Source organism: Mirounga angustirostris, unplaced genomic scaffold (genome assembly GCF_029215605.1).
Source record: "Mirounga angustirostris isolate CCGP_5_RB_7025 unplaced genomic scaffold, mMirAng1.0.hap1 SCAF_1, whole genome shotgun sequence".
Taxonomy (NCBI): Eukaryota; Metazoa; Chordata; class Mammalia; order Carnivora; family Phocidae; genus Mirounga; species Mirounga angustirostris.
In genome coordinates this window covers 8,378,520-8,405,607 of record NW_026991709.1, presented here as the reverse complement: position 1 = coordinate 8,405,607, position 27,088 = coordinate 8,378,520, and the positions used below count along the sequence as shown (strand labels likewise).

General features: G+C 39.0%; 1 protein-coding gene across 12 annotated transcripts in view; it reads left to right on the top strand.

Annotated features, from left to right (window-relative positions):
- Window positions 1-27,088, top strand: part of DYRK1A (dual specificity tyrosine phosphorylation regulated kinase 1A) — a 236,629-nt gene that overhangs the window by 173,017 nt on the left and 36,524 nt on the right. For 11 of the 12 annotated variants that reach the window (XM_054504094.2, XM_064578924.1, XM_045902458.3 and 8 more), the window contains one exon: window positions 22,833-23,029. In XM_054504094.2, coding sequence (XP_054360069.1) covers window positions 22,833-23,029 — 197 coding nt within the window. Of the gene's footprint in view, window positions 1-21,081; window positions 21,173-22,832; window positions 23,030-27,088 lie in introns of those variants that run through there. The other variant, XM_054504096.2, reaches the window with a different exon arrangement.

The following is a 27,088-nucleotide window of genomic DNA, read 5'->3' as shown; positions in this document are numbered from 1 at the left end:
ACCCATAACCAGATCACCTGGGAAGTATTTGAAAAATACTGATGTCTGGTCTCCATTTGAGACCTAAGAGTCCAAACTGTTAGAAGTTGGGGTGTCTTCTGTATTTTTGTGTGTGTGTGTGTGTGTCTTCTGTATTTTTAAAAGCTCCCCAAGTGAGCTATTGAGAAGGTAGGACTTTTTATAATATAACTTTTCATTATGAAAATTCGTAGGAAAATAAAATCTGTAGGAAAATACGCTTCTAGTATAGGTCATGATTTCTCCTGGAAAAACATTTGTATACTGAGTTTTTTTGAATTCGGATACTGAACAGAGGAGAGAAATATATGTATAAAACAGGGATTATTTAATTTGGTTTGAATGTTCATATCAGTTCTTTCCCTCTTACCCTCTGCTTTTGTACCTATTCTCCAAAAAAAAGTCTACCCCCTCAAAACCAAAACCACATATCCTTAACTTGTGGGAGGTAACTTTGTATTAGTGCAGATCCTTACTAATGGTAAGTGTCCTATATTTGGTCAGTGTTTTCAAACTTGGAAATAATATTTAAGTGTTTACTAACCTTTCTAGGTAGATATTAATATCTGTATTCATTTTGGTGGGCTAACGGGTATAACAAACATACCCAACCTGTCAGTGGTTTATTTCTTGCTCATGTAATAGCCCATTGACATCTACACCAGGGGATAACTGCCCTGCTCTATACAGTTATTCAGGGATGCTAGACATTTTTCCTATACTATATACATACATACAGTGTCCAGAGGTCATCACCCTGGGTTTTAGCATCCAGTCATCGGATTGGGAAAAAAGTATGTATACATCGGAGATTTTTTTCCTTTTTAAAGATTGATTTATTGGGGGGGGGGCAGAGAGAGGAGGAGGGACAGAGGGAGTGGGAGAGAAGCAGGCTTCCTGCTGAGTGCAGAGCCCCAGGCAGGGCTTGATCTCGTGACCCTGAGATCACGACCTGAGCCAAAATCGAGAGCCAGATGATTAACCGAGTGAGCCACCCAGGTGCCCTTACATGGGAGATTTTTATGGGTTAGGCCTCTAGTACCACCCAACACTTACGTTGATATTCTGTTGGACAGGTCTTAGTCACGGGGCCATGTTAACTGCAGGAGGAGCTAGTTGCATCAGTCAGGAAAAAGAAATGCCTTTGGTTATTGATGAGCAATCTAGTCCATGTGGCAAATGGAGCCACCATAAATGTCATCAGCAAGACATTGATTTATTCTACGTAGTTATTATTGTTCCTTTACTCATTCTGCCATGTTTCTGCTATATATATATATATATAGTTTCTGATATATATATAATAACCAACCCCCCACCTGTGATCTTTTTGGGGGGTGGGGGTGATGGTCCCTCATTGTTCATTTATGTGATACTCATGGTTCTTGGATGCAGACAATAGGTACTCATCGTTGGCTAACTTGGGCAGAAGAAAATGAATTTAATGGAGGGCTATAAGTTTGCCACAGAATTGATTGGAAAGGTGGAGACTGCTAGAAAAATAAGTAGGAACCAAAGAGGCAGACGGCAGAGGACACAGCCAGGGTTGAGCCGTAGGCCCTTCTGTTTAGGGCGCCACTCCGTGGCATTTCACAGTGAATGTCTGTGTGAATGTGCGCTCACTGTCCCTGCGCCTTGCAGGAGTGACTCCTCAAGTTCCTTAACTCTGAGCAGGAACATTCGTTCAGACTTTAGTTACTAGCAAGCCCTGGTTACTGAGGTGTAAGGAAGAGTGAATTTTTGTTACTGTTTGGCTTTTATAGTATGAGGCATGGCTTTTTTTTTTTTTTTTTTTGTCTTTCGTGATACCCACAAATTATGAGAGTGCCCTGATAATGAGTGACCAAAGAATGACAAACACTTCAGGACGTTTTCATCAGGAGAAAAGGTCCCGTGTTGTGGTGTAAGATAGGAGACTGTGTTTCAGTCTTAATTTGCCACTGACCTTTTGGACAAGCAAGTGCCCCCTTTGTAAATTGAGGTGGGCAAGTTGATATATCTAATAATACCTATTTATCCACTCATTAAATAAACATTTACTGAGTGCCTTTATGTTCTGGCATAATACACATGAGTAAGATATCTTAGCCTTCCCATAGTTTGGTGGGTGAGTGGATAAATCATTCTAATATAATTTGGGTGAAGTGCTCTAAATAGCTCAGCCCAGGGTAGTAGGGTAGCTCATGAAGAGTACCTCATCCAGACAAGGAGGCGAGAGTGTTGTGGTCAGGGGATTCAAGAGGTCGCTGTTTGCTTCGTGCACCCATTCATTTAATCGTGTCTATGTGAAATCTTTGCATTGTTGTAGTTAGAATACACAGTTCAGACCAGTCTTTCCCTCATTCATGGGTACTGATTGTGAGGACATACTGATTACCTCAGCACAGAGCATGCTTGCTGTGTTTACAGCAGAAGAGTAAGGGAAGGATGAAGCAGGGGAGTAATTCACTCTAGGATTCTGGAAAGATTTCTTAGAGAAGATGACATTAGATCTGGGTCTTGAAGTTTGAGTTCAAGATTTCTAGGAGCAGAAAAGAGGTAAACAGAGACTGTATTCTGGGCAGGGAATAGTTCTGTGCAGGCCCCGTCAGTGCCCCTGAGAGTAAGGATGCCTATGGAGGGACAGGATGGAGAGAATTGTAGCCGCTGAGGCAGGAAGTGTAAACACTTAAACCTGGAAGCTCTGATGTTTTAAAGTGTCGGGGATTTTGAAACTTCTTAAGGATGCAAATTTGACAGCATTGGGGAGAATTAACTTAAGGCATGGAGACTAGAGAAGGAGCAGTTACCGTAGAGTCCCCTCTCCTCACTTTCTTCTGAATTAGGCTCTTGACAGTATGAAAGTGAACGGATTTGTGAGACCTTGCTGAGGCCAGAGTCACAGAATGTAGTTAGATTGTGTGTGTGTGTGTGTGTGTGTGTGTGTAGGGAGGTGGAAATGACAGCGTGAATAAGACGGAGGTTTCTAGCTTGAGTGGGTGGATGGGGAGATACCATTTGTAGACGTGGGTCACATGTGGCTCTGTGCCTGCTCTCCAGCCTGGTCAGACCTGGCTCATAGAGGGTGCTGTGCCTTTCAGCTGAGGCTCAAGTTAGCCTTGGAATCTGTCATAGCGCGTGTTCCAGACGGCCACCGCCAGGCTGTTGAGTTTGTACTTGAGGGGAAGCCTGGTTGCCCTCTCTGTTATAAGGGATGGGAAGGAGAAGAGGCATACCCTGCTCTGTGGTCCCCTCTCCAGTTTCTCTTTTCTTTGTTTTATTGTCTTCAAAACACTAATCATTTTCTTACATTCTCAAATTTGCTTATTTATTATCTGAGAGTTCTCCTGTCACTGGCAATAAAGTAACACACCTAGGAGGCCAGAGACTTTGCTCATCATCTTCATATGTATGTCTTTAATGCTCTGAATTTTGTCTGGAACCACACTGTCCAACAGAAATAAAATATAAACCACTTACGTAATTTAAAAGTTTCTAGGAGTCACAGTTTAAAAAACAGTAAATACAAACAGTAACATTAATTTTACTAATATATTTTATTTCACCCAATATATTTAAAATAAATTATTTCAAAATTAAAAATTATGAATGAGATATTTTACAGTCTGTTTTTTTTTTTTCCCCTGGTACTAAGTTCTTGAAATCCTGCACATGTCTTACATTTACAGCATATCTCAATTCCTTTTAGCCTCATTTCAGGTGCTCCATTAGCCACCTGTGACTGCGCAGTGGCTACCGTATTGGACAGCTCAGGTCTAGAGCATAGCAGGGGCCCAGTAAATATTTATTGAATGAATTAATTAGAAGAAGATAGATTGGGTGTTAAAGGCGTATATAGAATGGAGGAAGGCTTTTGTTTTTACAGTGAGGAAATAGAGCATATTTATGTATTTGCTAGACGTGGAGAGAGAGGTGTTAGGTTACCTAACAGGAGACAGAGGGGTTAATTGATGGAGGAAGGCCTCCAAGGAGGTGGTTGGGAGTGGATTCTGTAGGCCAGGTAGGGGATGAAGGTTGTCTTGCTATCTCATCTCCTTTGAAGAGGTATATTCTTTGATTACCTTTTATGAGACCCAAATCCAGTTTGTTTAGTGTAAAATTCTAATTGAATTGTTTTACAACTATTCCTTTTCCTCATTATAGGTATTAGATAGTTGAGGGTTATTTTAAAAGCCTCGAAAGTGGTTTTCCTAGGGACTTAAGAAAAGATCCAGTCATTATATTGTGCACGTGAAACTGGTATGTTATATGTCATTTATACTTCAATTAGAAAAAAAGTTTTAAAAAGAAAGGAAAATATCTTTTTAGATGGGAGGTGGGGAGAAGTGTTATTGGCGTGTATCAACATTCCACTAGAAAAAGAAGTATTTTCTGTATTAAAAATTAACCAAGTCTGATTTTTAGCATTGTGATATTTGGCATTATAAGATTATATACTATATATGCTGAATATAAAGAGGTTATTTCCCCCAAATTACCCCTCAGCCCTTACATATTTTGAGTTCTTAAACAGTCTTTTTTTTTTTTTTTTTTAACCCCCATAGTCTCTCATGTTAAGGAGTGTACTGTTAATGTGAGGTAAACTTCTGTTTGAGGAGAAGACATAGGCCTTGTGGGACCTCTTTGAATAGTAGTTTTAGGTGCTTATGAAGGTCACTGGATGTAAAGAATGTGTACAAAATGAGGCAGAGAAATGTAACAACAGTTTTTGAGGTTATGACCTCACGTTTTCAGGTGTTGATGTCGTAAGTGAAACTTCTAAAGATAATTTTTTTTTTTTTAAAGATTTTATTTATTTATTTGACAGAGAGAGACACAGCGAGAGAGAGAACACAAGCAGGGGGAGTGGGAGAGGGAGAAGCAACCTTCCCACTGAGCAAGGAGCCCGATGTGGGGCTCGATCCCAGGACCCCGGGATCATGACCTGAGCCGAAGTCAGACGCCCAACAACTGAGCCACCCAGGCGCCCCTAAAGATAAATTTTTAAAGCATTGTAATAGAAATTGCGAATATACACATAGGATTAACAGAAGACATCACGTGTTGTAGTTGTTAAAATACTTGATATCCTCGTTACAGCGTCCCTGTATGGCGTTGTACAGGGATTCAAAAAATGTGGTATCCACAACTTAGAAGTTAAGATTATATGTTTTAGAAAATCTAGATGACTTTTTAAAGGAAATCCAGTGACCACAAAGTCACTGGTATTGAAGATGGAGGTAGGCTTTTGCCTGTACTGAGATGGGTGCGTCTCACATTGTATATAGATAGATAGGTAATGTTGATCTCAGTGGGGAAGGTGAGATCTCCTTACTCTTGATTGGTACGTTCGGGCATCTGTGGTGATGTCCGAGCTGGAAGTCACTGTGGGGGTGGTCATTCAGGAGTGTTCAACCTTTTTTTTCTGCCCAGGTGTCTGGAGCAGGTTAGGTTACCTCTGTCGGAAAGAGGCTCCCAGGACAGTGCTTTGGAGACAGGGAAGGAGGAGGAGAGTGGTGTGTATATTTTGTAGCCGTCTCAGATGGGTAGTGCTACCCCCGCTGAAAGGGATGGAAAGGGGCCGTCTGCACGTGGGGCATGTTTTCCCCACAGTCATGGTGCTAAGCTCCGAGCCCAGGTCAGCACTCCGGCCTTCTGCTCCCAGGGCCAGTTTTCTTTTTTTCTGCTTCACCCTTTTCCTTCTCCTTTAAGACTTTTGTACTTTTTCTCCTTTCTCTTTTCAATAAAGTTTTTAAACTGTCATATGCTTGATAAAGTGACAAATACTAGAAGTCAATCTTTAAAGTTCAGATCATAATACATTTAAGGAGATACCATCCAGCTTAGTCCCCTTGCCTGACTTTCTAATTCTAAGTGTCACCACCGTTTTCCGAGTCACCTAGGCCCAAAACCTCTGAGTCATGTTTGAATCCAGTTTGTTTCCCCTCTTCCATATTTGGTCAAGTGGGCAGGTCCTGTCACTTATACTTCACAGTGTCTGTTCATATGTCTCCTTCCTTTTCTAACATTACCCTCCTAAACGCTCTCACAGTCCTTTGCTTGGACTGTTGAAGTAGGCCCCTGATTGATCTCTGCTTTTGGTCTCTCCCTGTTCCGATCCATATTACACATATTACACATCAATTCTGTTACGATAAGCTTTAATAATAGGACATTTATTGAGCACAAACCGTGTGCCATATACCACTTTAAACATTAACTCTTTAGTTTTTATAATCTTGAGGTACAAGTACGGTTACCAACCCATTCTGCAGAGATAAAGGGACGCACAGATTTTATTAACTTACTCACATGGTAGCTAGGTAGTAAGTGGCAAAATTGAGTCTAGGCACTCTAGAGTGTTAATTGCTGTAACTAAAACCACAATAGGAGTCATGTCACTCCTGGCACACCTTCCCTGGCACCCTCTTACTTGTTTTACAAAATCCCAATTCCTTAGCCTGGCAATAAGACTCTTGGGCCCAGCTTGCCCTTCTGTCCTTAACCTACTCTTGTGTGTTCTCCAGCCAACCTTGAGGCGACATTTGAACTGCTACTTGGAAGAGAAATGGAAGTTGATCAGGCAAAGCAGTAAGGCAGTAATGTTTGAAGCAGAGCGGGGGTGTGTGCTTGAAAGCATGGGGGCACCTCCAAGGGCCTAGAGCCTCGCAGAGTTCCAGAATGTCACAAGATGAGGCTTCACGTGGAGGTCAGGCCCAGATTGTGGCCCACTTCCTAGTCTTGTCTTTAGGACATATGCATGAGCTCTTTACAAAACTCATGGATACTTAGAGAACTTGCTTTTCTTCTTTTGATGTGAAGTTGACTTGTTTTTCCTAGACTCCTTTTTAAATTCACCTCTCTTCTGCTACAGTCACTGGCGTGTCTCGTTTTCACCTGAATTGATGCAGGGTGTATTTGGGAAGGGACACTCTGAAGCTGGAAGCTGTTTCCTAGCCCCTGTCTCCCCTTTCCTTGTCGTTCAGTTTATCTTTACTCCTTTGCAGGGTTTCAGCAGTCTCAGCTTTTAGGAGGGATTTCTCATGTCTCTTGAGCACTTCCCCTCTCACTCCTGGCTTTGAGGCCCAGCTCAGAGTGGTGAAGAGAGTGTTCTCTGGAGACAGCCAGTCTGGTTTTCCTAACCACTTAGGAACCTGTGGTACCAGCCTGTGTGAGCCTGGGAACGTGGGGCCACCACACTTGGGGCGCCTCTCCAGGTGCTTGACTTGAGCTTCTCTCTGTGTAAAAACAACAACAAATGCTGTAATAATGCCACCTCATTTACAGAGCTTTTGGGGAGTACAAGGGCATATTGGAACAATATCTGGCATGAAATAAAAGTTCGGTGAATATTACTAATTTTATTTTGATTACTTTTTCTTGAATTGTGACTACTCAGAGTATTCCAGTAAAGGGTCATAGAGACCTGCTTTAACCATACAGTTATTATTGAGGGTACTCTGAAGAATTTTGCTTGTTTTACTTGTTTATTGACTGACTTTTTGACTTCTAGTGAGTTTGAAAACTTTTATATAGTTACTATTGGTTTGTAAGAATTGCATCTTTTCCCTGTTTTTTTTTTTTTTTCCCTGAAGTGAGGGGCATGTCTTGGTGTTTTTAATTGTGTTGTTAGAGAGCTTTCTTATGTATTAAGGATATTGTATAATACTTTGGACAATAACGTGTTCCATGCTGTTTCCATTTGGCATAGAACTCAGGTACAAGTTTTAAGCACTTTTGCACAGTAGAATTGGAAGAAGGAAAACTAATTATGAGCTCTAAAATGATGTGTTTATTTGCTACATAAATATACTTTTAATGGAGGGTTACTTTTTTTTTTTTTTTTTAAGATTTTATTTATTTATTTGACAGAGACAGAGATAACAAGAGCAGGAACACAAGTAGCGGGAGTGGGAGAGGGAGAAAAGCAGGCTTCCCGCCAGGCAGGGAGCCCGATGCGGGGCTCGATCCCAGGACCTTTGGATCATGACCTGAGCCGAAGGCGGCTGCTTAATGACTGAGCCACCCAGGTGCCCTGGAGGGTTACTTTTTTTATATTATTAAATTTTATAACCGCTGTTGAACAGTTAACAGTTTGCTCAGTGCTTAACTTCTAAAGTGTCTTTGGTCAGATGAATATCTTGCCTTTTGGGCATTTTGTAATGGAAAATCCCTGTAAATATACAGTGTTTTAATTGGGATCACAAAGCCAAATGATTGCCTCATTGGATAATTTTAAGTGTTATGCTGCAATTCAATATAGGTACCCAAGTACTTAACTAGATTTAAAAATATCTTGTGTGTTACAGCTGTTTAGCTAGAACTAAAAATGAGTGGGGAGTATGTGTATGGTTCTCTTTTCTGCTTGGGACAGGAGAGGGGGAAAGTTTTTTAAAAATATATTGGGTGGTTTTGTTTTGGTTTTCCCCCTCTCAGCTGCTGTCGTTCTGCCTGCTTTGGGAGAAAGCAGAGGTAAAGATCAGGGAAGGTCTGAGGCTGCTTTCTTTCCAAAGAAACCTTCTGTGCCTGAAACTTGGTAGCATCTTCAGACATTTCTTAAAATGCCATGGTTGTGGCATAGTTGAAGGTGATTGATGGCCTGTGGTAGGTGACATTTCTGCCTGTGTTGTATTCCTAGCTGCTTCTTTCTGTGTTTGGATCCTTCTCCCCTCGAGGGGAAGGCAGCTAGAAGGCAGTGTTCAGCTTTTTAATGGCTTCATAATATTTCATCTTTTCAGTGTGTTATAATATGTGATTTTTCTTTTTGTACTTCCAGGTTTTGGGAAGTCAACTTTAGTGTGCTTATATAGGCCTTGACAAAGTTATGGTTAGGATATCTGAAGAAAACTGGAACAGGGTGGGAGAGGAGGGCACGTCTTTGGGTAAATAAGTTTTGTTTATATGTACATACATATATACATTATATATGTGCGCATGTGTGTGTATACATAACATTTTAATATTTTTTAGATAAGTAGCATTTTACTGTTTTTGTATAGATTTTTTTTTAAAAAAGGAACAAAGTTAGAATATAACTGACATTATTTAAAATAACGTCTTTTAAGCTCCAAACAGACTTTGGAGCAGAGTCTTTTCTTTCCTTTGGCAACGATCTGTATAACATTTCAGATCCATGGCATTTTACAAGGGAGGGAATGCTTTGGGCTTACATGATTGGACAAGATAATGAATCCTCTCATTTCGTGTATGAGGAAATGGACTTGTTTGTAACCATGCTGTACTTGCGTTTGTGCTAAGGCAAGCAAGAGGAGGTCTTAAATCCTAGTCCAGTGTATTTCTTTCTTTTTTTAAGATTTATTTATTTTTTTGACAGCACAAGCAGGGGGAGCGGCAGGCAGAGGGAGAGGGAGAAGCAGCCTCCCCTCTGTCAGAGAGCTCGATGCAGGGCTCGATCCAGAATCCTGGGATCATGACCTGAGCCGAAGGCAGATGCTTAACTGACTGAGCCACCCAGGCGCCCCTAGTCCAGTGTGTTTCTGTATAGCAAGCTGAACGTTCCAGATGTATTTCTTGTTTTTCCTGTGTTATAAATGAATATGCTATTTCCATGTTACAGAGGAATCTGTAGGGATGTAGAAAGCAGGACCCTGGACCATAAGGTTTCACAAAGGTGGTTACGAACCACTTGAAACCTGCACTTACCTTGTCTAGATTGTTCCAGTGCTTTCCCTTAACTGTCCCACAGAGACTGACTTGGGAAGAAGTGAACGGAAACCCCATCTTCTGATTGAAAATAGGAAGTGGCGTTCATGGAATGCTCTTGTCATGCTACTGCCAGTTAGGCTGGCTACTGCGAATCATACCGCAGGTGTCTGGAATTGCTGAGACATCATCTGACAGGTACTTGTGTGAGAGACAGCTTTGAAATCAGGACTGAGAGTGTTGAGCTATATGGTCGCCGTCCTCATTTCTCTTGTTGAAAGACACTGGAATCTCAGGATCTGGCATAGCATGTAAACTGAGTGATGATAATTTCTTAGCTTGCTTGAAAGAATTAGTTCCTTGATTATAACTAATATAATTTGTCGATTTGAATGACATGTCATTTTGTAAAGCTCTTGAAATCTTGACATGTTTATGACCGGCACACTTACTGAAGGCCGAATGGCTGCCGTCAGAGGGGCCTTGTTCCGTTAAGAGAAGTGGCTGGCATTCGTACACATGGTCTAGTTGGGACTCCAGTTAATCTGCTCATTTTCTGTGGTATTAATCTGGATGCCTGGTAGAACAGCCATCGCATCCTGTGTTTATCTTCTAGATACTCTCACTGTGGTTGGAGATGTCTTTCTTAGGGGATTGGTCTCGGGTTAGCCCGATTAGTTACCTCTTGAATAAATGATGTCTTTTTAATACTCTGCTAGGAGGAAACTCCTGTAGTTCAGACCGTGTATATATGACCGACACGCTGGTTTTGTATTAAGACACTGATCTGGGCGCCTGGGTGGCTCAGTTGGTTAAGTGACTGCCTTCGGCTCAGGTCATGATCCTGGAGTCCCAGGATCGAGTCCCGCATCGGGCTCCCTGCTCAGCGGGGAGTCTGCTTCTCCCTCTGACCTTCCTCCTTCTCATACTCTCTGTCTCTCATTCTCTCTCTCTCTCAAATAAATAAATAAAATTTAAAAAAAAAAAAAAAAAAAAAAAAAAAAAAAAAAAGACACTGATCTTCCTGAAAAGGCTGCTTCAGCAGGTCCTGGCTCATTGGCTGTTCCCTCGTGCTGTTCCCTGGATTCTGCTGGTCTGGAAGGCGTCATTTTTTGCCCCTCTGCAGGGCTGTCCAGTGAAACAACATCTAAAATTAAACTTCTATTAGAAACAAGTTTGCTTTTTTTGTCCCCCAAAGGACTGGGGTGTGTTGGGGGGGGGCGGTTAGAGAATATATAAATTTAAGACCGTTATAAGCCAGCAAGGATCATTCAACTACAATCATGAAGTTAAACTGTTTTATATTGTATTTGCCTCAAAAGCATATTTGTGAACACTTTATGCAAGTGATTATTTTAGTTGTGTTAAATAAAGTGCTTTCTTTCGCGTGTATTTTTTCTGGTAAAGTGTTTGTTTTCAGTTTTTTAGAAGTTTGGTCGCAGTTATTTCAAATCAGTTATTTCAGGTAATCATACCTAAAGTATGTTTAATTTATTGCAGCATGTTAATCTTCCATTTTGTGTTGGCATTTCTAAATCTTCCAGTGGTAGATTCACTTTACAAATGGCGGGTTCACATTTATAAGTTGATGAATGTCTGTGCTCTTTTATACTACTCATTTAGTCAGTTAGGCAACAGTTACTTACAGAACTTGTGCTGTGTGCTGAGCACTGTTCTGAGTCCTGGGGATTCAGTAGTGAACAAAGCAGGATGAAGGGGTTTAAGGATTCATAAAAAGTGTAATCTCACCTCTAAAGTATCTCTAGAGACATTGTATATCTTTGTGTATCTGTCTTTTGTTTCAAGCACTCCCCCCTCCAATTCCTAGAAATTAAAGGATCAAAGGTTGCTTGCACCTTGTTTTCTGGAAAATGGGGAAAAATGGGTTTATTACTGATGAAACATTTTTATATTATGGATACTGTAAAAAAAAAATACTTACCTGGAATTTTCATGACTATTGATAACCTATAAAATTATTATCTGCTTATTTTTTACTATTTAAAAATACTTGATAATTTTAGAATATTGGGGGCCATATAAATATAACCATATTACATGTTATATTGTGTACAGTATAATAATTTCTGGAATCCAGCAGCTATATTTTGGATGACTATTTTAATTTCTTGTGTGTTCAGATGCTATTACTAAAAATAAGTTCTTGACCTCTTATTTCAGCTCTAAGAGTTTGGTTTGCCTTTTGTAATTGAAAGGGTTAAGGACCCATTTACTGTAGGGTTAAGTAAGATTTTCTGTATCCTAGTTATCTGTCCATCTGATCTTTCTTGGTAGGTGCTTGCGGGCTTACCATGTGCAGCCTTAATTAAGTTATGCTGTTGTGTATTTCCGTTTTCTCTCTCCCGTCCCTGGTGCTGTGGTTGTCACCTGTACGACTTTTATGTATGTTATAAACTCTACAGTATGTGGTTATTTTCGCTTTAAACAATGAGTTATCTCTTAAAAATACTGATGAGAAATGTCCTTACTATTTATTTACAGTTCTACCATTTCTGTTGGTCTGTATTCCTTTGTATAGATCTCAGTTTCTGTCTGGAATCATTTCCCTTCTGTGAACTGTGAACATTTTTGGAGTGCCAAGTCTGCTGTTGAAACATTTTTTCACTTTCATTTGTCTGAAAGTGTTTTGCCTTCATTTTGAAGGTTTATTTCAGTGGATATAGAATTGTGGGTTAAAGGTCTTTCTTTTATCATTTTAAGAGGTTGCTTTGTTTTTTTTTCTGGTGTGCATGATTTCTGATGAGAAGTCTGTGGTTCTGCTCTATGTAAATGTGTATTTTCCCCACCTCTGGCTGCTTTTACGGTTTTTTTCTTCATCATTGATTTTTAACAATTGAGCGTCTTAGTGTGTGTGTGTGGGGGGGGTTACACTGCTTGGGCTTGATTGAGTTTGGATCTGTGGGTTGATACTTTTCGTTGGATTTGGAAAACTTTTGACTTAGTTCTTCATAAATTTTTTTTCCCGAATTTCTCTCTCCCTCCCTTTTGATGCCTCCTTTAAATAGCAATGTTAGCTTGACTTTATTCTGAAGGTTTTGGAGGCTTGGTTTATATTTTTTTCCATTATATTTTATACTTATTTTCAGTTTAATTAATTTATAGTGCATTGTTCTTAAATTCACTGATCTTTTCTTCTGCTGTGCTCCATCTGCTATTTGATCCATTCAGTGAATTTTACATTTCAGTTATTTTTCTTTCTTTCTTTTTTTTTTTTTTTTAAGTAAACTCCTTGCCTAGTGTGGGGCCTGAACTCATGACCCCCAGATGAAGAGTTGCAAGCTCCACCAACTGAGCCAGCCAGGAGCCCCTATTTACAGTTATTTTTCATTTCTAGAATTACCATTTGGTTTCTTTTTATAGTTTCTATTTATCTATTAAGATTGGCTGTTTTGGGGCACCTGGCTGTCTCAGTTGGAGGAGCATGTGACTCTTGATCTTGGGGTCTTGAGTTGGAGCCCCCTGTTGGGTACAGAGATTACTTAAATAAACAAACTTAAAAAAACAAGATTTGCTGTTTTTTCTTATTTTGTTTACATTTTCCCTTATATTTTAAAACCTTTCTATACCTGTTTTTTCTCTGCTAACTTCATTATTTCTATCATTTCTAGATCTTTAGATGGATTTGTTTTCCTCCTGAATACAGACAACATGGGGCTTGAACACACAACCCTGAGATTGAGTTGCCTGCTCTACCGACAGAGCCGGCCAGGTGCACCTTGTTGCCTGGTGATTTTTGATTGGTTATGGGCATTAAGAATGCGAGGTAGTTGAGCATCTGGGTTTTGTTGTCCCTTCAAAGGTGTTGAATTTTGTCCTGGCAGACTGCACACCATCTTGATCCTTTGAGGTATGTTTCAGTGTCTGTCTGGACAGGCAGATGGCAACCTTTACTGGAGGGCCAGGATAGCTCTACTCCTGAAGTGTGGATTTTTGGGGGTCTGTTTTGAACGGCTGTGGTGTTTTCCGGGTTTTTCCAGCCTGGCTGATGGGAGCACTTACCGTCTCCTGGTCCTGTGTGAGTTTTAGTGGTTCACCTCATCGCTCCCTGGCAAGTTGGTTTTTGCCTACCCTCCCGGACGTGCACCTGCCGCTTGGGCAGCTTCGTATTTGAGTCAGGGGGATTTCTAGGTGTAGATTAATGGAGCGCCTTCTCTGCAAAGCTTCCTTCTTTCTGTGGCCTGCCTCACAAATTCCTGCCAGCTCTGTAGCCATGAACACTGGTCTCTTCCCCACTCAGCAAGACCACTACTATTATATTTGGGCTCCCTCTCTCTACAATCGTACTCTGGAAATTGTCGCCAGATAGAAAGCCAGGGTGATTGTGGAGCTCGCCAGCTTTGTTTCCTTCTTCTCAGGGATCACAGCTCTACGCTGCCTGTTGTCTAGTGTCTGGAAACAGTTATTTCATGTGTCTGACCAGTTTTGTAGCTACTCATGGTGAATGGGGTAGTTCAGTTATGAGGCACTCAGAAGTGCTCAGAAGTGGAAGTTTGATGTTATAGGTTTTTAAAAATACATGCTTTTTTTTTTTTAAATCTATCCCATTGCTATTGTTCATAATTTAATGCACAAATTCAATTAAAAAGTTTCAGACTGAAAAACCTGAGCATTTATTTAGATCTTACACGAGCAATTTCATTGTGTTTGTAGACAACTGAATATGCTGTTTTGGCTAGTCGGTCAAAACAAACTGTGTGTGTGTGTGTGTGTGTGTGTGTACGCGCACGCGCATTCTGTCATGACAAATACTGGCCACTAACTAGAGGGTAATAAGAAATGAATTTATTTGTCCTTATCATTAGATAATTGACAGAGCCCTAACATGGTATGACTTTAATCTGTATTTATTTAACACCTACTGTGGAGCCATGCAGTGTGCTGTGTGCTTGGGATATAAAAATGAGTAAGACAAATTGACTCCTCTAGCCTGTGCTATGATTAGACTGTTCTTTATTTCTGACTCATGTGCCCCTCATTGTAAAAATACTTCTTTCATCCTTACCCCCTTCAGCTCTCTCCCTCCCTTTCTCAACCATTTCTTCATATTCTAAATATTCCTGATGGATTCAGTTCATTGTTTCATTGAACAAATATTTATTGAATGCAGGCCATGTGCCAGGCACTGTTCTTGGTACTGATGATATCTTGGTGAACAAAACTTTTTTCATGGACTTATGTTCAGTTACCCTCTTAGTCCTGTGCCTGTATTCCCAGCACTTCATTTAAAGTGCAGTTGGCTATTATTCCTTTGACGTTTTTCTTCTCCTCTGTTATGGGCATGTCTTGCTGCTAGTGACATTGCACATTTTTCCCATATAGTCTTGGTTGTCCTCCCTTCCTTTCTTAGGGGAGTCTGTCTCAGAAGCTTGGCCTCGTAAGAGTTTCCACCCTTTGGATGTTATAGTTGTAATTAACTCGAATTATTTTCATTTATTTTTGTTCTTTAACATTGTTCTTTCTCTTTGAAATCAAATGTGAATTAAAATAACCACAAGAATGGTCGGTCCTCTCTCCACATATTAATAGCCAAAGAAATTTAAGTTAGCTACAGGTGGTGTTACTTGTGGGTCTTAACATCAGAGGTAAATATTCGGCTGTTTTTTTCATTCATGGTCTGCTCCCAGGCTTTTCTGTTTGATGTTTGCTCTATGTCTACCTCTGCCTTTTGTGGCTTGACATCTCCCCAGTCTCAGATCTGTTCTTGGAATGCTTCTCTGTAGAATCACTGCTAACTTCTACTAGTGTATGGTCTCTGGTTTTAAATTTAAAAAGAACATATAGTACCTGAGTGGAATGAAAAAGCTACTTCATTTTTTTTGTTTGTTTTTAAGTAAGCTATTTACCAACACAATTTTTATGAGATTTTAGAAACCCGCTCATGGTAAAAAAAAAAAAGATCCATATTGTTCAGAAAGAAATAAAAACTGCAGATAGGACCCTACTTGCATACTTTTCTCCAACTTGTCTTTCACACTATTTGGCAGCAATTTAAACTGTTACTTTGGAACTGAACTCCAAATAATGATTATGAAGATACTTTTGGGTTAAATATTATAAGATGATCATTAAATTACAAGACTTCATGTTGCAGCATGTATTTTGATGCATTCTTGGGCTAAAATATTAGAGCTAATTTTTAGTTTAGTTGGACAAGGATTATATATAGTATGGTGTAGATGTCAGGTTAAACCATATGAACTTGCTGTTTTGTAGGCCAAAGGAGGTCTAATACTAGCAGTTTCCTACAGTTCAACCTAATACTTTATTAACATCATAGGATGAACTGAGTCCTTGTTCTTATTAACATTTGAATTGAAAGGGAAGCTGGAAATGGAAAGAATAAAAGCCGTGGTAATGGGCCTAATTATTAAATCGGGCTGACAAGAAATTTTCGTATTAGTTTGCCTTCTTGGAGTCTTATCATAAGAGAGGAATGAATGAATGGATAACTTAAATACTTTTTGGCATTGTGGGAGGAAATCAAACTTGCATATCTTTCTGCATTTCACACACAGCAGTTGAGCTAAGAAAGGAGACAGCATGTGGCAAATACACCTGTATGCAGCCTCACAACTGGTAATGTTACTAAGGAGTTGTGATAAATGGTATAGTTAAACATTTAAAAAAAGTTCTATAAGCGAAAAACAAAGTTATTTCTTGTTAACCCATGTTCAAATTACCTACAGTAAAATTTAAAAAGAACATTGGATTCTTTGTCACCTGGTACACCACCCTGCACAGGAATGTGTATGTGTTTTAATAATGATAAAAAAAAACCCCAAATATCTAACTAGGAAGGCAAATCTGTTGGGGGGGGGGGGAGGAAATCAGCCCTGTGGTGTATTGGGTAGTCAGGATTATAGGTTATGTTTGGATTATCTGCTAATTGGATTAGTTGGAAAATAGCTTTCTTTTATTAAGTTAAGCAGTTATATTGTTTTTTAGATGCAGCATTGGCATCATCTGGTGGCTTGTTAGAAATGTAGACTCTCAAGCCCTATCCTAGATGTACTGAATCAGAATCTGCATTTTTAATAGGATTCAAAGGCAATTTGTAAGAACATTAAAGTTTGTGAGGTGCTGTTACAGATCATGGGTGTCATTGTCACTCCCAAACAGTGCCATAGGAACCTCTCAGTGCTTGTTGAATTTAATGCATATAATTGATCGGATCTAGATTCAGAAAATAAAACGCATATTTTAGGAGGCTAGTATCACCATAATAAGTAGCAGCTAGCCATTTCTTTGTATTTCTTTCATAGCTGTCTGGATATCACAAAATTTATCCATCCATCTCTGCCTCGAAATGTATCCCTGAGTCTGATTCTACCCATGCTGGATGATTAGTTGAAGTCTTGTGATTGTGTGTGTGTGTGTATACATACCTAAGTCAACAATAGTATACAATAATTAGATTTTTATGAGTCAAAGATTAGTAATCTATATTGTAATGTATAAGATAACTAAAAAATAATAAAATAATTTGCGTGTCGGGGAGGTATAGAAATTTCAGTCTGGCAGAAGGTAAGAAAGGAACATAAAATGGTTGGAATAAGTAGAAAGGTTATTAGTGTACATTCGTATATTGGGTAAACTTACAGTTATGTGTTATAGTGTACTATAGTATAGTTACAGTGTACTTATGTACTCTTATTAGTGTACATTTGTAAATTAAATAAACTTATAAACTACAAACTGTTCATAAAAGACAAATCTAAAATAAGGGAACGGGAGGAGTTGACAGTAAAGGGTGGACAGAAGGGATACCACACCAAGAATAAGAGCAAGCGTGGTATAGCCATACTAATATCAGACAAGGGGAAGTATTATTGGAAATAAAGAAGGGCTGTTTATGGTGATGAAGGTTTTATTCATTAGGAAGGTGGAACAACTCTAAATTTATGTAATCCAATAACATGCTTAAACGGAGTATTTTTAACATACCTCTCTTGCTAATTGATAGAACAAGATGAGAGCAGAAATAGAAAACCCTATATAAAAGAGGTTACTTAATAAAATTAGTAAACTTTTGATTAAACTGATGACAAAGTAGGAGAAGACCTCATTAACCAGAGCTGAATTGAAGGGGTATCACTACAATTACACCTACATCTTGATAGAAAAGCTTAGAGGGTATAATGAAGAGCTTGATGCCAGCGTGTCTGAAATGTAGATGAAGATACACTATTAGAAAACTACAACTTAACAGACACACCAGGAAATACAAAATTTCAGTAGTCCTCTTAAAGAAAGACAACTTTTAATTATTAACTTTTAACTACCCACAAAGAAAACTCTTAAAGCCAGGTGGTTTCATCAGTGAATTGTCACAAAAAGGATAATCATGAACAAACTGTGTTCCAGGAAACGCAAAGTCAGTTTAACATTAAAAAATCAGTCAGTGTATTTCACTGTGTTAACAGTGTAGATCAGAAAACTGGTGTCATCTCAATGGGTGTAGAAAAAGCATTTAATAGAATTCAGCATCCATTTGTGAGGAAAAACTTTTAGCAAACTAGGACTGGAAAGGAACTTGATTCATCTGATAATAGTTATCCATTAAAAACCCACAGTAACCACAATACTAGAGAAACGTTGAAAGCTTACTTCCTGAGATTGGGAGTAAGGCAGTGGTACCTATATCTCCTCTTCTGATCATCACTGTATCATAGAGGGACAACAGCAAGTAGAATAAGGCGAGAGGAAGAATAAGGATTAGGAAGGAAAAAATAAAAACTGTTCAAATGCCTAGTAGTGCTAGTAGCTGCTTATTAGACAATGCTGATAAATTCATCATTGCAAAAAACTATTGAACAGTCCACTGTTCAGTTTAATGCACATAATTGATTGGATCAATTGCAGTCAATTGATTGGACAGTGTGCAGTTTCAACCACAGTGCCAACATGTGTTTTTTTTGTTTTGTGATTTTGATGAGCTAATTCTAAATCATACATGGGCATGCAAAGGGCTAAGAATGACCAAACCATTCTTTTTTTTTTTTTTTAAGATTTTATTTATTTGACAGAAACACAGAGAGAGATCGGAAACACAAGCAGGGGGAGTGGGAGAGGGAGAAGCAGGCCTCCCACGGAGCAGGGGGCCCGATGCGGGGCTCCATCCCAGGACCCCGGGATCATGACCTGAGCCGAAGGCAGATGCTTAACAACTGAGCCACCTAGGCGCCCCTAACCAAACCATTCTTGAGGAACCACAAAATTCTCTACTGGATATTAAAACTAGCTTGTTCTTACACAAAGTTTTAAGAAATCTAGGTAGGTCTGTGTCCAGTAGAACAGAATAGAGAATCTAAAACCAGATCTAAACACATATGGGCATGTCGTTTATTTATTTATTTTTTTTTAAGATTTTATTTATTTGACAGAGAGAGACAATGAGAGAGGAACACAAGCAGGGGGAGTGGGAGAGGGAGAAGCAGGCTTCCTGCTGAGCAGGGAGCCCAACGTGGGGCTCGATCCCAGGACCCTGGGATTATGACCTGAGCGGAAGGCAGACGCTTAATGACTGAACCACCCAGGCGCCCTGGGCATGTCATTTATGATAAAGATGGCATTGCGGAGCAGCAGGGAAAGTTCATCTTTTTAATCATTGGTCCTGAGTCAATCAAATGTCCATTTGGGGTTGTGGCGGGGGAATGGAACTTGATTCCTTTGGCACACATGCACAGAAATCCAATCCAAGAGCATTGTCCATCTGGATGTGAATGGTGAAACTGAACTTCTAGAAGGTAATGTAGAATTTCTTGATAACTTTGGTATAAGGGAACATTTCTTAAATGGACACCAAAAATACTAATTCTAAAACAAAAGGTGATAAAATTAAGAGATTGTGCTGGTTAAAAAACACCATTAAGAGGGTGACAATGCAAACCACTTATAGCCAATAAAGGGCTCATACCCAAAATATGTTACAAATAAAATGTTTTAAGTTTTAGAAATGTATAAGAAAAAAACTTTCTTGATAGAAAAATGGAAAAGCAACCTGAATGGGCATTTCACAGAAGTGGGTATTTAACTGGCCATAAATAAATCAAAAGATGATCATGGTCACTGGGAAAATATAAGTTCAGCTCTTAGTGGAGTACCACTACACACCTCCAGTAATGGTTGAAAATTAGAAAGAATAATGATTCTAAGTGTTACTGAAGGAATGAAACAGAGGGGATTTTTCATATACTGCTAGGGGAAAAACAGCAGAACAGCATCTCTATATATTCCAAAAGACACTTAATAAGACTCTTCCTAGTGGCATTATTTATAATAGCTCTAAACTAGGAATAATCCAAATGTCAATCAGAAGTCAAAGAGATAAGTAAATCATCACATGTTCACATGATGGGATACCAAAAAGTAATGATAATGAATAAACCACAACTTATAACATGAAGTGAACAAACCCATTTATGTAGAGTTATAACTAATCTGGTTTTGGAGGTCAAGATAGTAACTTTGGGGTAGAGGAAATTGGGTATTGATTGAGAGGGTCATGGAGTGGTGTTGGGGGGTTTCTGGCATGATGGCCTTTTTTTTTTTTTCCTTGTCACAGGTTCAATTGATAATTATTTAAGCTGTATACTAATGATTTTATACTTATTTCTATATATTATAAGTAAGTTTAAACATAGTCTGTAATAATGACATTGATAATAGAAGCTAATATTTTATTCAAGTACTAGGATCCATTATTCATGGCTTACTTGTGGTGTCTTATTTTAAAAAACTTCATAATAGACCTAAGGGAATAGGGTTAGTATAATAATAACTCTGCTGCATAGATAGGGAAACTAAGACCTAGAGTGGTTAAGTAATTTGTCATTTAGGGCCTTACTGTTTTTACGGTTTATTTATAAGAGCTATATATGTATCAAAGAACTCAATCTTTTTTATATATGTTTATATTCCTTCCCCGTTTTTTTGTGATTTTAACACGCAAATGTGAAGCCTCCCTTTCCCTCCATTACTTGACATTTAGGTTTCCTTTTTTTTTTTTTGCTGTTGTAGACGATACCAGGATAAACATTCTTCCCTGTCTTTGTGAGCGTCCTCGATTATATCCTTATGATAAATTCCCAGTGTTTTAAAAAAGATTTTATTTATTTATTTGAGAGAGAGCACAGAGGGAGAGTGAGAGGGAGAAGCAGCCTCCTCGCTGAGGAGAGAGCCCACCTACCATGACCTGAGCTGAAGGCAGACATTTAACCGACAGAGCTACACAGGTGCTCCCCCCCCAGTTTTGTTTTTTTTTTTAACTGAACAACGTTGTTAATTATGTAATTAAATTGACTGTAATTAAATTGACTGTATTTTTTAGTATGAGTAATGAAATGTTTAGAAACTTGCCCCATCTTTGATGATAGTAACACTGTCATTTTACTTATTCAGCAGATATTTATTGATCATGTACTGTGGGTGCGTTAAGGACCTCATGCTGTGATGGAGGGAGACAGAAGCTAAGGTCTGAAGGCGTGCCAAGGCAGGTTATAGTCCCGTTTCAGTGGGGGTGGAGGCCTTGAGATGTGCACTTTGGAGAAGTCACTCTAGTATCTTCCTGAAGAAAACAGAAATGGGCAGAGTAAAGATAAAAAGAGCTTTTAGGAATCTGTTTTAGTCCTCTAAGTGAGGCATGGGTTACTGGGTTACTGGAGCTGAGAAGTGACTGTATTTGAATGTTATGGGAGGTAGAACCAGCAAGATTGGGCGGCTATTTGCATGAGGTTAGTCTGTGAAGGAAAAGAACTCTCACTGGACTCCAGGAGCTTTGATTCTGATTGACTGGGTGGAAGACGGTGTCATTTGCTGTGGTAGAAAATAGAAGTGGAACTTGTATTTTGAGAGAATTGAGCTTTGTTCTCTTCAGTTTGGGGAGTCTGTGTGACATTCCATTAGAGGTTGTTAACCCCACAAAAGTGGGTACTCTCTCTATTCTTTACATCACAATACAGCAGTTGCAGCCAATATTGGGCCATTTATTAATTGCCAGAGCTATTCTAAGTATTTTACACATATGAAAGCACTTAACCTTCACCACAGGCTTTTGAGGTGGATATTACTCTAATTTTTTAGGAAGTTAGGTGTGCAAGGCCACAGAGTCAGTAAGCGTGGAGCTGGAATTTCAGACTGCAGCAGTCTGGCTGAACATCCGTGCTCTGCACTGTTGGGCCAGCGCTGTTGTATGTCTGAAACAGTACGTTAGCAAGAGCACCCTGGTGCTGAACGGTATGGTCTGTTGTATGGTTGCAGTTAGCTGGTGTATTCAGGAAGACAAGCACCGGAATTCTGGGTCCTCAGTTTGTTGACCAGGGTTTGGCACTTCGCATTTTGGCTTTAGTCTGTGATTAAAAGTGTGGTTAAATTTAGGAAGAAAGTTCTTTTTTCTTTTCTTTCTTTTTTTAAAGGAAGAATTAACTTTTATTAATTAACTACTAAATGCTTTTGACCAAGTGTTAATTTTCCATGTCTACGATGAAAATCATGAGTGCGGTCCCAGCCTACTTGTGGGATAATTATTGGCCATTCACACTTGCAGTGAGCTTGCCAGGTCTGGGTGCTCTTAGGACTGTGTCGAAGAGTTTGGAGGAATCCAGCATCCTGTGAATTTGTGCCTGTGTGTTTGTATGCTCAACTTTTAATTACTGGTGTCAGTGGCGAGCACCGTTAAGACAGATCTTTCACTTGGTTTGGGGGATGCTGGAATATTGATTGCATACACCTGGCAGGTGCAAAGCAGCATCTCAGCAGTGTTCCTTTGAATTGGTTTCAAAGGAGCTGATCCATCGGAGAGGCCTTTCTCAAGAAATCAGATATTCTTGCGCAGCTTAACAGTTCTCGATGAAAATCTCATAAGTGAAAATAAGTATTAAGGGTTGTTATTCCTATTGCTTTACAAAAAGATTTACTTAAGATTTTCTCTTGCTTCAGATTTATAGACACTCACTTAAATCACTATATTTTATACCGTTTAACAGAACTGTTGTGTCAAGTGTAGTTTCTTGTTTGCACTTTGTAGTTTTAGAAGTTTTTAATATGTTCGAACATCCTAAGGTCCTTATGGAAGGAACTATCATATAGGTCAAAAGATGCAGACATTAGGATATAAATACATCCTTTCAACTTCACTTGTTGTCTTCTCGTAGGAGGAGAGACTTCAGCATGCAAACCTTCATCTGTTCGGCTTGCACCGTCATTTTCATTCCATGCTGCTGGCCTTCAGATGGCTGGACAGATGCCCCATTCACATCAGTACAGTGACCGTCGCCAGCCAAACATAAGTGACCAACAGGTTTCTGCCTTATCTTATTCTGACCAGATTCAGCAACCTCTAACTAACCAGGTAAGTTTATGACATATCAGAAGTTGTTTGTTGGTGTGGTAGTTTATTCCTTAAAATGGGAGAACAGTAAATACACAAAAATGGTTTAATGGTTTTCAGTTTTACATGCCACATGAGATTCTGGATTGATGAGAGATGATAAGTATGCATTAAAAAGTGTGTTGGCTTTTTCTTTTTTCTGTGTATCCCACTTAATTAAAAAATACTCATAAACCATAACCACATTCTCTCATTCTGTAATAGGGAGGGAAAAAGTTATTTTTAAAGAATATTAGTTCAAATGAAGAAACTGGAAGCTTATTTTTATGAAAAGGGGGTAAGTAGAAAAACAAAGTTATAGGAAAACAAGTCAGATTCCATTATCACAAACTTACAGAGCTGATTTTATGCTGTTATAAACTACTTTAGTGCACATTTATTATAGTACGAAACTTCTTAAAATGAAAAAAAAAAATGTAATGTGAATTAACCTTGCTGGTCATTTTAATATTCAGACTAGAGAATCAGCTGTTTTTTTTTTTTTTTTAAATGGGTAGTTAACAGAGTAAGTGTAGAAATCTCTCGCTATACATACACGTATTCGTATGTGCAAATGTGTAGGTGTGCATTCATAATATTTCCTGAATTAACTGCATTCATCACTACATTGATTTTTGGTTTGGGAGAATTTTTTTTTACTAACTATGGTTGAGGTAAAATTTCTTTCCGCACTGGGATGGAGGGTATGATGAACGCTGACCAAGGATTTTTTCCATGCACTTAGGAATTGGGGTTGCCACTGTTTTCTTTAAGTCATTTAATATATCAAATGATCAAAAACTTGGAAAATTTCAATGTATTTCTTATGCTGGATTATTTGAAGGAAATGTGCTTTATTTCTAATTCAGTAGTATATGGTTTTAATGAAATTGGCTATAGTAAAGTAACATTATGATTAGGGGGCATCCCTTGTATGTATTAAGATTTTTGTCAGTAGTTGATCTGGCTTTGCATTTATAAAATGTATGAAGCGTGTGAATAACATTCATAGTTAATGGTAAGTTGAATTATGGCAAGACTTAAGAATTTGCTTTATGTAGTAAATTGAGAAGGTGTATGTTTGAGAATTGGAGCAGTTGGTCGAATGTTCAAAGCTGGAAAGCGTTTGTATACCAGAAGAAAGTTCTGTGGACATCCAAAAAGTAGTAATAGCACAGCGAGTCATTTGCATTGTACAGTTGGCCCTTGAACAACAGGTTTGAATTGAGCGAACCCACTTATACGTGGATTTTTTTGATAAATACAGTAATGTAAATGTATTTTTCTTCCTTAGGATTTTCTTAGTAATAGTTTCCGTTCTCTAGCTTACTTTATTGTAAGAATAGAGTGTATAATAAACGAAGTATGTGTTAATCAGCTGTTTATTGGCAAGGCTTCTGGCCAGCAGTAGGCTATTAGTAACTAAGTTTTTGGAGAGTCAGAAGTTACGCATGGATTTTCAATTGCATGGGGTGGGGGGCTGGTGTTCCTAACTCCCGCATTGTTCAAGAGTCACCTGTACTTTTAAGAAACGGTATGTTTGGATTCATTTTCTCAGTTCAAAAAGCAGCCTCTGAGGCAGGACGCCTGTTTTTAATATTTTACAGCTGAACAGACTAAGCTCCCGTCTGTGACTTCTCCAAGTGTTGAAGCAGTAGACTTGGAGGTCCAGGCCAGGTTCTTTTCTTCTTAGACACACTGCTCTTCTGTTCTGTAACACCGGTGTCTACGGAGGGCTAGAAAAAATTCCAGTCCTTTAGAGTTACTTTGTGGTTTTATTATTGTAGTAGGTAATTCAGTTAGTGCAGTACCTGTTTTTAGATACAGCTAACATTTGTGGGTGGTTTTAAATAAATAATTCCTTTAGTATTTCCATTTTAAGTTATAAAATATTTTTAAAGATTCATATGATGTAAAAAGAATGTCTTTTAAGTAACAGTATTCAGCCAGATATTTCTACCAACCCCAGAAATTTCTGAACCTAATGAGGCAGATTAGAAGAGGTTTTTCTTGTAACTGAAGTGTAAAACACTAAAACTGTGTGCTGATAGGGTATGTTCTGCAAGTCCTAAGACATGGGCTCAAGGTCTTGACTCATGATGTAGTTGTGTGAGGTGAGTCAGGTCACATGGGCCCTTCTGTCTGTTCCTTGAATGTAAGATTGGGACCTTAGACTATAACCCCCCCTCCAAACCTAAATTTCTCTAAACTTAAGTCTAGCTGTAAACTTCTGTAATTTTATTACTTGATTTCAATGGTTTCTTATTAATCATCCTATCAGGGTTTTTTTTCTTCCCCTCCCCCCCCAAAAGATTTATTGAACAAGTAATTGAAATGAGCTAACTTTAACATTTTATTTCTGGTTGTATGAGTGGTGTGTTTTATACAAGTTTTTAAACCCAGTTTTGTTCAAAAGATAAATTTAGGAAGCAAGCGAAATGTAGTAAAAGTAATTGTAGAAAACTGTGCTTGATGTTAGGAATGCTCAGTCGCTTTGAGCCGTGAGCATTTTCATGGTACCTTCCATGGTTCTTAGCCTCTGCCGGTAACTCTGGGTTTGTGCTGCCTGTGGTTTTCAGCTGCGTCGGTGGCTCTCACAGTAGCAAGGAAGGCAGAAAATAGTGTTCCTGATTCTTCATTATATATGAAAATATGAGATAAATATAAATGAAATGGATAGAGTTGGGTATTATTAAGCTAGAAAACAGTTTTTATTTATTTTTTTAAATTTAAAATTTTATTTTGTTACGTTATGTTATTCACCATACAATACATCATTAGCTTTTGATGTAATGATCCACGATTCATTGTTTGCGTGTAACACCCAGTGCTCCATGCAGTACGTGCCCTCTTTAATACCCATCACCGGGCTAACCCATCCCCCCACCCCCCTCCCCTCTAGAACCCTCAGTTTGTTTTCTGGAGTCCATAGTCTCTCATGGTTCATCTCTCCCTCTGATTCCCCCGCTTCATTTTTCCCTTCCTTCTCCTAATGTCCTCCATGCTATTCCTTATGTTCCACAAATAAGTGAAACCATATGATAATGACTTTCTCTGCTTGACTTATTTCACTTAGCATAATCTCCTCCAGTCCCATCCATGTTGATGCAAAAGTTGGGTATTCATCCTTTCTGATGGCTGAGTAATATTCCATTGTATATATGGACCACATCTTCTTTATCCATTCATCTGTTGAAGGGCATCTTGGTTCTTTCCACAGTTTGGCTGTTGTGGACATTGTCACTATGAACATTGGGGTGCAGGTGCTCCTTCTTTTCACTACATCTGTATCTTTGGGGTAAATACCCAGGAATGCAATTGCTGGGTCATAGGGTAGCTCTATTTTTAATTTTTTGAGGCACCTCCACACTGAAGAAAACAGTTTTTAAATAAATTCCTGCAGCTTACACTATGGAATCTTTTCAAGAAAAAAAAAAAAGATTGTTTTAGCTCTTGTAACTCATTTAAGCAGGGTATGCAAACTGTGCTTTTCTTCACTTTGTGATCTGTGTTTGCACCCAGAAAGGTCCAAGAACTGTGAGCACTGGGGATGTGGGTTTTTCTAACTCCAGAGCCAGATAGCTTGAGGCAACAGTAGGATAGCTCATCAACTTGCCATTTTGCTGTGGGGACACTTGGGGCGGCTGAGGGACGGGAGCAGCCACTTGCAGCCTGATGAGCTCCTTCCTGGGTTCTCTGAACACCATGGGTTTTCTTCTAACTGTGGAAGGGAAGAAGGGAGCTTGCTCTGTTCCTCTACATTCTTCTGGCTTTGTGATGATAAGCAGGAAAGGGAGAAAGCAATAAATGCTTAGGGGCCAGCCTTGAATCCAGTGAAGATGTGTAACGGAGTGTTTGGAAATGTTTTTTCCTAAATGTGGATTTGTGCTTATAGCAGCACAGTATCAAAACACAGAAGATTTGACTACCTAACATGAAATCACAATGAAAGTTAGTGAAGGGAGTGTTATTTAGTTTGTTCTTCCCATATAGTTTGGGCACTTGCTCTGTACAAGGTGCCATTTGAAACAATGAAATGTA